The following is a 13,316-nucleotide window of genomic DNA, read 5'->3' on the forward strand; positions in this document are numbered from 1 at the left end:
TGGCCATCCGACTGGGGTCCCTCCCTCCCTGATGCTGCGGAGTCGGGGCGGTCTGCTTCTCCCCACCCCAGGGAAAAGGGTCTGGGTGCAGTTTCCCCCTCCAGGGGCAAGGGTACCTAGACCCGGGGCTTAGAGTATGCTTGGGGAGTGTGATTGTGTGTACAGTTTCTCTCTATGTCTGTCTCCACGTTGGGTGAGTGTTGAGTAATTGCATATGAGAGCATGAGGGTGGGAATGGATGTCTGTATCTGTGTGTGCCTGTTTGTCTGTGTCCATATGTCAGGTCGGGTATCAGACGCCACCTCTCTGGGGACATCCCAGGTCCTCCAAGGTATGGAGGCCCATCTTCCCCCACCACTTCCCTTACCGGTGGCAGACGCCCTCAGACATCGGTGCGTTGGTGGTTCTTTGTGTCCGGGGATGGGCGTCCAGGTACACACCGGCTCACTCCTTGGTGGCTGCTTATTGGGGCCTGGAGCCTAGGGCTCGCTCGGGCCACTTTGGGGGTGGGGTGCCCTCGGCCTCTCGGCCTGGGGCTCGGTCACTCTGGCACAGCTGGCTGCCGGCGGAGCTCACTGGCACATCACTGCAACCCCCCCTGGCTTCTGCTCCGCAGCTGCTGAGTGACCCCTCATCTGGGACTCTCCTCAGCTCTTTCTGGGATAGTGGCACGGCTGCCCCTCTGTTGGTCTTCCTTGGTCTCTTGTGTTCTCAGGGCCTCTGGATGTCTGGAGTCTTGATCTCCTCCATACCTGCTTCATGCCCTGGAGGACGGGGCTGTGGCTCCCCACACCCTCTATCAGATCATTACATGAAGGAACCTTTTAAAAACAAGCGCGTCCATGCTCACAGGTGTACACACGGGTGCTCACACACACAAACTACACCCTTTTTGGCTCCTACCTCAAAGCACACTGTGCGCTGTCGATCTTACGTGCTGCACAATAATGTTTAATATTTAGTATTTACTGTTATATTCCCATATATCATCGTGATGTTGTTTATTCTATTGCTCTCGTTTTCTTCTGCTTGTTTTCTTTTTTCATTCTCAACAGGTGAAATAAAAAAAAAAAACTTAAAAAAACCCCAATAACATGTAATATTTAGTATCTACTGTTAGCTACTGTTAGCAAGTTTATTGTGATGGTGTTGTTTTTATTATGTTGCTCTTTGTTGTTTGTTTTCTCTTCTGTTTTTTTTTTTTATCTCCATACAGGTGATCCAGGTGTTTTGTTTCTTTTTCTTTTTTTTCTTTCCCCCTTTCTCACCATCTCTTCTCCCCTCTATTTTTCTTTCTCTCCCTCTCTTTCTTTCATTCTTTCTCCCTGTCCTATCTCCCAGTCATGTCTGTCCCGTCTTTAAAAAACGAAAATAAAATAAATACATAATTATAATAAAGGTCAATCAAATGGACCAATATGGCAAGGCCATGATGATCCACTTGGCATCTTTCTTGGCCTTCAGACAACAATTCTGATGGCTAAAGATCCAAACGAGACAGGCAAAAAAAAAAAAAAAAAAAAAAAAAAAAAAAAAAACCCAACAACTGTTTTTTAACTGACTACAAGATGTCAAGATGTTAGCATTTTAACCCAGTTTGTTGTTTGTACAAGAAGAATGCAATTTGAAAGTCTGGGGCTATGAAACCAGTCAGGAAGTGGCATTCAACTCCCTTTTTATTGCATCTGCATTAGTCAAGCTTGTGCCTGTCATGATGTTCTTGTTCCCATTGTTTTTCTTGTGCTCCCTGGTGTGTGCTTATCCTCTGCATGCATTTGTTTCCATAATGTCTTTGTAGTTTCTGATGCTTGACAAGCAAGCTCGCTTTTCTCTGGAAGGCATCTTCATCTCTCAGCAATCTCACACACACTACTGTGGCCACAAAATTCCCTAGATGCTTTTGCTCTATTTTTGAGTTTCCCACTATCACTCTCTGCCGACTAACAAGGAAACGATTACAAAATGTTATTCAACTTTTTGTATTGTGGCGACAAAATCTTATTTATCCTGATCTGTGAAAGTAATGACACACCTTCTGCCTGCCTAATCTGGACACGCAAAAATAACGCATCACAATCACCTCCCGTCTGCAATCAGTGTGGACTTTCTATGGTGGGGAGTGTTGCTTTGTTTGGTCATAGAGTCTAAACAGCAGTAAAATAACATGCCTTTTTCCTGACAGTAAAAAGACCCGTGTTTAATTTAACAAGTTCACAGTTTTCACACTAAGCTTAGTTTTATATATATATCACCATGTTTAAGACTAGGGTCAATCTTCTCATGTAACTCTCTGCAAGAACGCTAATAAGATTAGCTCACAATGTTTGAAAGCATTCCTGTAACATGTATATAAGTCAGTACAGTGCATGAAGCAAAGAACAGTGATATAAGAATGAAAAGAATGTCGTAAGAAACCAATCTGCGACTAGTATAACGAGGAAGTTTACCGAACAGAAGTTCTTAATTAAAAAATCCAAGCATGTCTGTAACCTGTCTTTCAGGAAGGTAGTGTTACGGATTCAAATATTGAGGATGGATACAGGAGGAAAACCCAAATAACCACACTGGTCCGGCCGGGTCAAGTCAAACGATGATTTAATGAACACACGCGTGGGAGATGGACACCATACAGCAGACAGCATCAGATCTCAAAATGGTGGAGCCTTGATCAAACTCTTATAGCCTCTAGTGGCCCCCACCTAATCATAAAAGCCTAAACATTCACATTCTTTCTCACACAGCGCCTAAGCTACGACCTTGGCTCCCTGTTTATCTGCTCCTGATGAGATGGGGCAGTATGCTCTGTTCTCTTCTAATCAGACAAATAAGGTGATGACTTTCTGTGAACAATATTTCTTATAACTCAGCAGTATAATGCATCATAAAACAATATCATCCATTCACAATAAATCAGCAGTCTAATGTAATGCAAATCAATTTACCAAATGTAATAGTTATCACCTTCTTCTAATTCAGCAGCATAATGCAAACTAAAACTACATAATAATTCACAATCTTTAATTAGGGGTCTAACATGGCATAAAGTAATATCATAATCCGACAGTAGCTTCCTTTGGCTCCCCAGGGCCACTTCTATCACAACTTATGTAAATTATTTAAAGTGTTCATGTTCAAAGGTGGTGCACCTGGCCTCATGTTTCATCTATAGCAGTAGCTCTCACTGCTCTCACATCATAATGACTATTTTGTTGTGGGGCGGATCTAGAGAAATTTTCTTAGGGTGGCCACCCTACACATATCCAGTTCTTACATCCTGTAATATGCATTATATGTGGTTAAAATAGATATAAAACATACATCTATAAAATATCTGAAATCTGAAATCACACGCACACACAAAACCCTGATAAAAACCGAGTACGGAAAAAGTTTACTGTAAAAACCACAAACACGTTTAGTGAATTATTTTCATAACCTGAAATGCAAATATAAATTGTAAATTTTGAAAACCTGTGTACAAACTTTGTAAACAATTAAGTTATATACAACCATTTACCTAAAATTGCAACCACTGCATCTGCCATTTTTTGTACAACCATTTACGAATACTAAAAACTAAAACTAAAAACTAAAATTAGTCGATGTCGCTCTCTCTTTTGCCACGGCCACTCCCCCAAATTTTCCCTGTTCCTAAATCACCAAATCCCACGTGTTGTCATATCATTTTTATTGGTGGACATGGTCCACTATTCCACCAATAGGAAAGGGTGGCATTTTTTTTTCCCTTTTTTGCGCTGTCCAAATGCCATTTTTACCGTTTCTTTTCACACAAAACATGACGATAGTATTCTTTTTTTAAATGTAATAATTTTTTTTCTTATCATAACTCCGGTGATAGTGGCTTATCAATAAAATGTAAAAACTGGCATATAGTTTGAAGTCTGGACTTTCAACACAAGCCGAAATAGAGACCCTGATGCTAGAAGATGCGTGACTGCAGCTTGTAGCTATGTCAGCTTAAATTGGTCATGTGATTTGAAGGTGTGGCTGTCCGTCAACCCAGAGGGTTAATAACACTCGCCTTCATTCCAGTTCTAGAGTGGAGCAATCAACCACCTGTGTTGAAATTGGAAAATAGCCATTGTGTTGATTCAAAATGCTTATGATTGTGTACTCTGGCACAATCATAAGCATTGGTTGCTACTGACAGCAAGAAATAAAACCGTTTGCTTTATGGGCTGAAACATTTTTTAGTGGTGCAGGGAGGTAATGCTATGCAATTATATTCAGTTTTATAATTTATATTTAATGTTACTTGTAGCCAGACTAAGAGTGTTAATGCTGGCTAATTTTAATATGCAGCATCGTGATAAGCAAAAATAGAGTGGACTTGGGATGGAAAGACATTATTTTAGGCTGGCACATGCCACCCCTGTAGGTCAGCCCGTGTTTTGTTGACCAGCTTTTTTCTCCTAAAACTTCAATATTTGTGTTTCTGTCCATTATCTATCAGTTTTGCGTCTCTGATCTCAGCAGTTCTGCTCTCCGCAGCACCTTGATCACATTGGGGAGCAGTTTGTCTTTAAAGTCCCACAGTCGGGTGTCCACATGAAGCTGATCAAGTGGTGGATCGGTCGGAGTACTGACTGGCGAGTGAATGATCCGACAGACGTCTGGTGGAACCTTGAACTTTGTTGCAGACATCATAAGCACATCATGCACTGAGGTCTGCTGCACTGCTCTGTAGGTGCATAAATACATGGACAATCACACAATGCCTCAGGGTTAAATGAATGCTAGTGCCAAACACTCAACCATTTTTCCCATTATAACCCACCTTGGCTGAACTATTAACTTGTGTGGATGGTAAATATTTCTGTTAGGCTCCTCTCTGTAGATATGCACCATAATATCAAAGCCTGGCACCCCATTCCATTGAGGCAGGGGTCCCCATTTACTTTGATTAAAAGGCTTCTTGGGATAGGTGTGGTTCTCAATGAGAAATACTCCTGTCTGTAGAAAAACAGTTTAGGTTTGACAGGTGCAGAAAGGACATTTGAAAATAAATTTAGAAATGCTTAAAAAAAATTGTTACATTTGGATGCTGTTTTTGGAGCGTGTTCATCAAAGACATCAGATCTTTGTGCTTGTATGGCATTATAATCTCATCAATGTCATTCAACAGGACGTAGCGGGAACGCTCCATTGATCTGTAAATGCACTCATTAAGTGTGGTCAGCTGGCCAAAGTAGTGCACGTCTCCTCCGTGCTCTGAGTGAAGCCAGCCACGAGATGGATTCAGATGCTTGTCAATGGGCCAAGGAACCATTTCCACAAAGCCCTCCTGGCTATAATTCTGCAACAGGCGGTCGAGCTCTGGACCACAGCTGGTGTTATAGATCACCACTCTGTTCACACCCAGCAACCTGGGGCAAAGTAACAGGTTTAAAGGCTTACATTTATTATATTTCATTAGTTTACTCATGCCTTTGTTATTTATTGCATTTAGCTTACAAAAATGCATTCATATCACACAGAGGAGTTAAGAAGTATACATATAAAAAATAACTGGAAATGCAAAAATTTTTTGTTTGAGACGACATTTGACTTTAAAGCCACAGAAAGGCCAGTTAGGTTTAGGGGCCAGCTTCTAAAAGAAAACATTTACACAACATTATAAGGAAGTCTATATCCTGATGCATGATACAGTATCTAAACCCTCCTTTATGGATTTAGGGGTTAGGATGTTTCGTGTGGCCTCAGTCAAATGTGGCCACATTTGGATAAAAAAAGACAAACAAAAAACCCCCAAAACAAAAATAAAGAAAGCTGTGCTGTCAGCGTTAATCTCGTTAAAATGACGTTAACGCCATACCCACATTAATGGGGCAATTCTCCATTAGTCAGGAGAGCCTGGACAGCGCTAACGTGTTAACAAGCTAACCATGCTAACACGTTGACACCGTGCAGCCCCACGCACGGGGTGAGCTGCGTTAACTGGCTAATGGAGATTTGCCCCATTAATGTGGGTATGGCGTTAATGTCATTTTAATGAGATTAACGCTGGCAGCACAAAAAGAAACAAAACAAAAATTAAATAAAAAAAAAATGGGTGGGGAAAACTCCATCATTTTTATACAGTCTATGCTCCACACTTACATGTGTAGATGCACATTTAAATATCTATCAGCACCTGCGACATTTCGAAACTTCTAATACTGGAAATATTCACTTTGGTGAGAATGTCAAAGACTCTGAAAATCAGCGAGCCAACCTTATCCTCCGCTCTTGAATACAGAAGTAGAAACACCACTGAAGAAATCCAGGAGCTTTACAATTAACAGCAACCGTTACACAGAAGTTTTGCTGCATAGTTTTCACTCTGTAGCTTGTAGTAATGTTACTGTACTCACCTGTACATTTCCAGAGTCTCTGCAAACTGAAGCACATTGTTGTAGTCGCCAAACAGACTTGAGATGCAGACTGTGAAGTCAAACTTCATGTTTTCTTCCTTTTGCCTGACGCTCGTTTGGTTTCTTATAGGAAGCCAGGTAGAGTCAGATGCACTTTCTTTGTCTGGTGTAGTCAAGAGAGTGACACGTGTAGCGTTGCAGTTCTGAGGAATCTGACACATGACATCCGTAGTGGCGAAGGGAAAACCAAAGTCATCAGAATGTTGTAAAATTTTTGCTGGAGTGGTTTTACTTAAAACATTTGCGCAGCAAAAAACACAGTGAAGGGGCTGTATGGAGTCTCTCTTAAATATGCCGATGATGCGTATATCCAAATCCTTCACTCTCTGGTCCACGTATGCTGACACCAGTAAGTGCTTGGTATTTTTGAGCGGGGTGATGGTCTGCTCAGATACTCCCAAGGAGCAAACACCCGGAGGCCCATGTGGTTTTGGGATGGATTTGTTGTTGTTTTTTGGAATATTCACATTGAATAGAAGAATGAAGATTAATGCAACAATTAAGGGGAGAGCCAGCTTCTTTTTGAGAGGTTTTGCTGCATCCATCCAGCCAGCGCAGATGAAGCTAATTTCCAACCTGAGGAGAAGGTGTAGAATCACAATTACAAGAGAAATGTAAAAATTTCTTAGAAATTTGCTTGCTGCGATGTTTGTGGAACATCAACAAACCTGTTTTCAAACTTTATATTTCATTTAAGTAGCCTCTTTGATGTTGCAGGAGCCATTTTTGGTTAATACCTTATGTTGCCGCTAAAGGTCACCTTTTTTTGTTTTCGTATGGTTGGCTCATGTAAAGGTATTCAAGGTAGACGCACATAATCAGCATCAGGTGTGTTGTTAACCGTAAGAAGGCACACAGTTTGTGACCGCTGCACTGTTATGTTAAAATAATGTTGGAATAAAGACCAAAAGGTCAAGATAAGTACTGCTGGAGTTATTGGACTGTTTAATTAATTCATGCATACCAGTGACATCGCGTCACCCCTGTTAATTCAATTCAATTCAATTCTATTTTATTTATATAGCGCCAAATCACAACAAAAGTCGCCTCAAGGCGCTTTATATTGTACAGTAGATGCAGAGAAAAGCCCAACAATCATATGACCCCCTATGAGCAAGCACTTTGGCGACAGTGGGAAGGAAAAACTCCCTTTTAACAGGAAGAAACCTCCGGCAGAACCAGGCTCAGGGAGGGGCGGCCATCTGCTGCGACGGGTTGGGGTGAGAGAAGGAAAACAGGATAAAGACATGCTGTGGAAGAGAGACAGAGATTAATAACAGAAATGATTCAATGCAGAGAGGTCTGTTAACACATAGTGAGTGAGAAAGGTGACTGGAAAGGAAAAACTCAATGCATCATGGGAATCCCCGGAAGCCTACGTCTATTGCAGCATAACTAAGGGAGGATTCAGGGTCTTCTGGTCCAGCTCTAACTATATGCCTCAGCAAAAAGGAAGTTTTAAGCCTAATCTTGAAAGTAGAGATAGTGTCTGTTTCCCGAATCCAAACTGGAAGCTGGTTTCACAGAAGAGGGGCCTGAAAACTGAAGGCTGTCCCTCCCATTCTACTTTTAAATACTCTAGGAACAACAAGTAGGCCTGCAGTGCGAGAGCGAAGTGCTCTAATAGGGTGATATGGTACTACAAGGTCATTAAGATAAGATGGGGCCTGATTATTTAAGACCTTGTATGTGAGGAGCAGGATTTTGAATTCAATTCTGGATTTAACAGGAAGCCAATGAAGGGAAGCCAAAACAGGAGAAATATGCTCTCTCTTTCTAGTACCTGTCAGTACTCTTGCTGCAGCATTTTGGATTAACTGAAGGCTTTTCATGGAGTTTGTTGGACATCCTGATAATAATGAATTGCAGTAGTCCAGCCTGGAAGTAATAAATGCATGAACTAGTGTTTCAGCGTCACTCTGAGACAGGATATTTCTAATTTTAGAGATGTTGCGCAAATTGAAGAAAGCAGTCTTACATATTTGTTTAATGCATGCTATGTCTTCTAATGATGCTGCCTAGGGGAAGCATGTATAATGTAAACAGAATTGGTCCTAGCACCGAACTTCATTGAATTAAGTAAAATTCAAGGCTCAAAATACGCTCTAGTGATTATAGACGTATTCTCAAAATGGCCAGAGATTTATCCAGTGAAAAAAGCAGATGCAATCTCAGTGGCAAAATGTCTATGTAACCATTTTTATTCCAACACATGGCATCCCTACTCTGATAAGATCAGATAATGGGACACATTTTGTCAATGATGTGATCAGTAAAGTCTCTGAAGCACTAGGATTCAGCATAAGAAACCATTGTGCTTATCACCCACAAAGTGCAGGGTTAGTGGAGAGAACTAACGGCACCATAAAACAGAGACTCAGAAAATGCATGGAAGAAACAGGAAGACCATGGCCTGAATGCATAGGCCTAGTAAAAATGTGGATGAGATTAACACAAGGCTCTCAAAAACTTACACCATTTGAGGTTGTTTATGGTAGGCCTTTTCCACTACCAGTGACAAGTGAACCTCTAGACAAATCTGTCAGAGAAACAACTCTGGCAGAATGGATGGCAAAACTACTAGAAAATAAGGATATTGTTTTGAACAATAAACTGCCGTACGACGCTTCTCCAGTCTCTTGCAGGTTGAAACCAGGCGATTGGGTCCTAATACGGGTGCTCCAGAGGAGAAATTGGAGCTTGCCTCGCTGGGAGGGTCCCTATCAAGTGTTATTGACTACACCCACAGCCTGTAAAATTGCAGAGAGACCCTCCTTGATACATCAGAGCCACTGCAAAAAGGTTGAGGTCCCGGGAAGCCCCGACACCAAGGAGGAAGCACATTAGGGAAGTCTCACCCACGTTTTGGTTGCTTCGGGGGTGAGGGGGGAAGTGAAGATTGGGCCCCCGTAGGGTAAGCCCGCACTTCCACCTTCCATCCGATCAACTTTAGGGCAGCCAGGTGTGGGTGTGATGGACCTATGTGCAACCATGGGAAGGGGGAACCCTCCTGGTTACCTTAACTGCAAAGCTCACCCTTACAGGACCCCAGCTGATGCCAACAGCAGCTGAGCCACGAGGCAGACTGAGAAGATGGACGCATGACAACTTCCACCTAATGGACATGACACAAGACTACATCTATCCTTGGATGAAAAATGCCTGATACATATACGTGCTTAACAGGACCACAGAGAAAGACTGCTACGTCTGCTCGCACATGTTGAGCACATCAGTACACCCAACCATATATGGGAAACACACTGGAACATGTGCACTAATTCTGATCTCTGATCACACCTTCAGAGTGACTTGTGTAAACTGCACATCAACATCAACATCCTCATCCAGGAAGAAACGCTCAACTTCAACAGTCAGACCACATGACTCAATCTGGGGAACTGACGTACCTGAAGAATTCAAACTCTGGACAACTGGACAAAAGGTACTCAACTCACTCTTCCCTGTGGACAGGAGTCGGAAAACATGCTCTCGGAAGTGAGACACTGGACTATAGATTCGGCTTGTTCCTCAATGCATCCTGCAAGGTCAACGAGGGACAAAACCAAGAAATGGACGCTCTCAGAATTGCTGTAATGCAACATCGTGTAGCACTGGACATGATCCTGGCTGAGAAAGGAGCTGAATAAGACACACAATCCTGAGAAAGGATTGTGTGTCTTATTCAACACCACGTGCTGCACCTACATACCAGATGATGTACATTCTTTAAACATGGCTTCAGATGCTATAGAGACTGTTGATCGGCGTTGGAGTTTTCCTGGTTTTATTTTATTTTATTTTGCTTTACTTGTGTTATACCTTGTTTAAAGGCTGAAATCCCACAGATGAAGATCATGAAGACTTCTTTTCCTATTTGATAGATGAAGATGAAGTGCAACAAATGATGTAGTAACTGAAAATGTGAAAGACAAGTAGTTACTTACTGATGACTTGTACATTTCATTCTTTGATCAACAGGAGGGAATGTCAAAGGAAGATTGTTTTTATATCATGTGATCAGCTTCATGAAATGTATTCTTTTATAGATCACTAAGCAAATGTCTACGTGACTTTTGACATGTACTTCTGTGTGATAAACAACTTTTACCCCAAAGGGTAAAATGTGTGTCATGCCTGTGCCCACACATCCCCTGAGTTTGCCTACATCTGTGTGCCAGCACAGGTATGTTTGTTATTTAAAATAAGGAAATACCAAAAAAGGAGATTTGAAAACAACATACACTGTTATTTAGTTTGCTTGACAAAAAAGGTGTTTTTTTTGACAAAAACAGCTTTATCCCAAGCAAAAAACACCCCCCCCCCCCCAAAAAAAAAACAAAACAAAAAAAAAAACAACAACTTAATAACACTGTGGGTGTGCTCTGGCCTCTACATAGGACACATGCATTGTAGAAGAGCCACCTCAAAAAGACAAGACTCAGCTGTACACCTGCATTTAATTGGAAATAAATTGTCACCCAGATACAGATACACCCAGATACAGATACACCTCCAAACATCTGGTTCTTATCTATATATGACACCCCCAGCTCCACAAGCCATTTGTTCTCATTTTTGTGCCCCACACTCCCTTCCCTTTTTTAATTCTTTCACTTCTTATTAGTACATGGCCCAAGAGTTGCCGCCAGTCCACTCTGAGGCCTTCCCCAAACTGCAGCTCAATTCATGTTTAAGCCTTTTGCCTTTATCGATAAAACCACTGTCAAATCTAAAATGAGGACGTGGGCCCAGCTAGCGAAACAACAGTGGTCACTGAGTTTTGTCCTTACAGTTTATCCTCAGACAAAAAATGATTAATCCTGAGGGCAAAACATTCAAACCAGTCTGACAAAGAACCAAAAACAGTTGCATCCTTATCCCCAGGTTATGATGCCACAAGAGCAATGCCTTTTCTTCTTTTTTTCCCACATTATGACTAAGATGATCAACAGCGACCCTCAGGACCAGTAGCGGTTTTAGATACGGGCGACACGGGCGGTTGCCCGGGGCGGCATCGTGGTGGGGGGCGGCATCACGGGCATCGGCAAAAAAAAGAAAAAAAATGCTCGTACTCATGCTGCCCTGACGTCAGCCAGCGCATATTGGGAATGGCATAGGCACCGATTGGTTTTCTATCGCCCATTTGCTGGGAGTAAGGGCGCCCTCCGTTTGCGAGGTGCGCCTGCTGCTTGTGGCACTAGGAGGAGAGGGCGGGGCTGCGGGGGATTCTCTGGCTGGCTGGAGCAGCATCTAATAACAAACTTGCAAAAAAAATGAAAAAAATAAAAACAAACCAACAAACACGAAAACACCAGACATTATGATACAGACTTATAATTTGCACCGATGTTTTTTCGAAATTCTATACGTGAAAAGTGAGCGCGAGAGCCCTCGGTGCACCTGCTCGGTGCTGAAGTCAAAGTAAACTTTATTGTCATCTCCGCTACAGTCCAGTATATAAAGAGACAAGACGACGAGGCTCCAGTTACAGCAGTGCAAGTAAACAAACAATATATATAAGAAGAGTAAGAAAATAAATATACACTTTTGGACTCGGGGTAAAGGGATCAATAACAATTTAAAATTTAAAATTTACAGTTTGATGATTTAAAGTCTCACACACAACCTGTCGAAAGGGGAGGGAGACCTGCTGCTTCCAAATAGAGCACATTTCATTTATAATGTTGTAAATCCAAGCCCATTATGTATTCATGATTTGAACCTTGGGTTGTGTGAAATCCCAGAAATAAACCTTAGACAAAGTGAATCTGTGAACTAAGGTCATGTTGTGGTGATCCTGGGGTTGAGGGATGGGTGTTCATACTGGAGTGCAAAATTAAAACCAATGGAAGATGGACAAGAAAAGTTCAAAGCCATCAGGTGCTCAGTTTAGAAAAAAGAGAAAAGAAGAGGAGGAGAAACGAGTGTGTGTGTGTACAGCAGTTTTATGTTAATGTTTTGTGTGTGTGAGTGTGTGTGTGTGTGTGTGTGTGGGGGGGGGGGGGGGGGGGGGCAGAGGGAGTGTTCGCCCAGGGCGCCAAACAGGCTAGGTCCGCCACTGCTCAGGACCAGCTCTGAAGGAGGAGCATTAAAAATATGTCACTTAAATAATCGTCTAAAAACATCTAGTTGCTGTCACGAGATTGTCTGATTAGCTATTTGCATTCCACAATGAATGCTAACGCTTGACATTATTTTGACACATATATTTGCTTACATCTGCACACATCGTACATTTCATCTCTAGACACACCGCATACATTTTCTGTATATTATTGTGTTTTGCTCGTATTTCTTGTACAAAGACTGCGCAGTGAAAATAAAGTGTTAAACAGTAAAGAAGAGTCGAATAGAGATTTAAGTGGTATCGAATCGGAAATAGATCCAGTTTAAAGCATCGAATTAAGGCAATGAGTAGAAACTTAGCTCTAACAGAAATCGGACACGCATTATAAGCCCGTTTGTATTAGTTTTAATACTCCATTGAAATATAATATTTACCGTTAATTAACTCGAGGAAGAGGTGTGGTCAGGGCGTTCCTCCTGCTGTTGTCCGAGAAACGACCGACTGCGCCTAGTAACTGATTTTACTACCTCCCCCGCAACACGTAGACGGGAAAAAAAAACAGAAAAAATGGCTTGTGGTGTTCTGTGTATCATACTTGAATGAAACTACTTTCATTTTACACGAATATTTTATATTTTGCTCCACACTTCTGGGTAGATTTTGATGACGTTTATAATATATTTGAGTGGATTCTAGTGCATTTAAATTGTGTCAGTCCATTGTATCTGTGTTCTCATAGTGCAGTGCATTACAAAAATGACATTTTACATATCTGTGGTAAGATTTAACTGTTTTGAACAGATCTGCAGAAG

General features: G+C 41.8%; 2 protein-coding genes across 4 annotated transcripts in view; both read right to left on the reverse strand.

Annotated features, from left to right (window-relative positions):
- LOC146496152 (uncharacterized) overlaps window positions 1-7,283 on the reverse strand; it is a 60,994-nt gene extending 53,711 nt beyond the window's left edge. The window contains exon 1 of the mRNA XM_085143062.1: window positions 7,172-7,283. The gene's annotated coding sequence lies outside the window, so the exon portion shown is untranslated. The remainder of the gene's footprint in view (window positions 1-7,171) is intronic.
- Window positions 1,122-13,005, reverse strand: LOC146496154 (uncharacterized). 3 transcript variants are annotated; one of them, XM_085143059.1, is made up of 5 exons: window positions 12,939-13,005; window positions 6,375-7,010; window positions 5,057-5,387; window positions 4,799-4,974; window positions 1,122-4,702 (listed from the first exon to the last, which is right to left on the reverse strand). In XM_085143059.1, exons 2-5 carry the CDS (start codon window positions 6,977-6,979, stop codon window positions 4,471-4,473), a joined length of 1,344 nt encoding a protein of 447 aa, XP_084999185.1. In that variant the 5' UTR covers window positions 6,980-7,010; window positions 12,939-13,005; the 3' UTR covers window positions 1,122-4,470. The 3 variants fall into 3 exon arrangements, with proteins under 3 accessions (XP_084999185.1, XP_084999184.1, XP_084999182.1); XM_085143058.1 differs by lacking the exon at window positions 12,939-13,005 and adding an exon at window positions 10,257-10,354; XM_085143056.1 differs by lacking the exon at window positions 12,939-13,005 and adding an exon at window positions 7,103-7,215.
- Window positions 13,006-13,316: the final 311 nt, after the last annotated feature.

This window comes from Neolamprologus multifasciatus, chromosome 19, assembly GCF_963576455.1.
Source record: "Neolamprologus multifasciatus chromosome 19, fNeoMul1.2, whole genome shotgun sequence".
NCBI classification, from domain to species: domain Eukaryota; kingdom Metazoa; phylum Chordata; class Actinopteri; order Cichliformes; family Cichlidae; genus Neolamprologus; species Neolamprologus multifasciatus.

What these genes read in the sequence shown, in the direction of transcription:
- LOC146496154 (XM_085143059.1), bottom strand. Translation starts at nt 6,979, where the DNA reads ATGGATGCAGCAAAACCTCTCAAAAAGAAGCTGGCTCTCCCCTTAATT. An exon ending in GAGACTCTGGAAATGTACAG is followed by an intron (nt 5,388 to 6,374) that starts GTGAGTACAGTA and finishes ACTTTGCCCCAG; the next exon opens with GTTGCTGGGTGTGAACAGAG. An exon ending in TCCAAAAACAGCATCCAAAT is followed by an intron (nt 4,975 to 5,056) that starts GTAACAATTTTT and finishes GTTTTTCTACAG; the next exon opens with ACAGGAGTATTTCTCATTGA.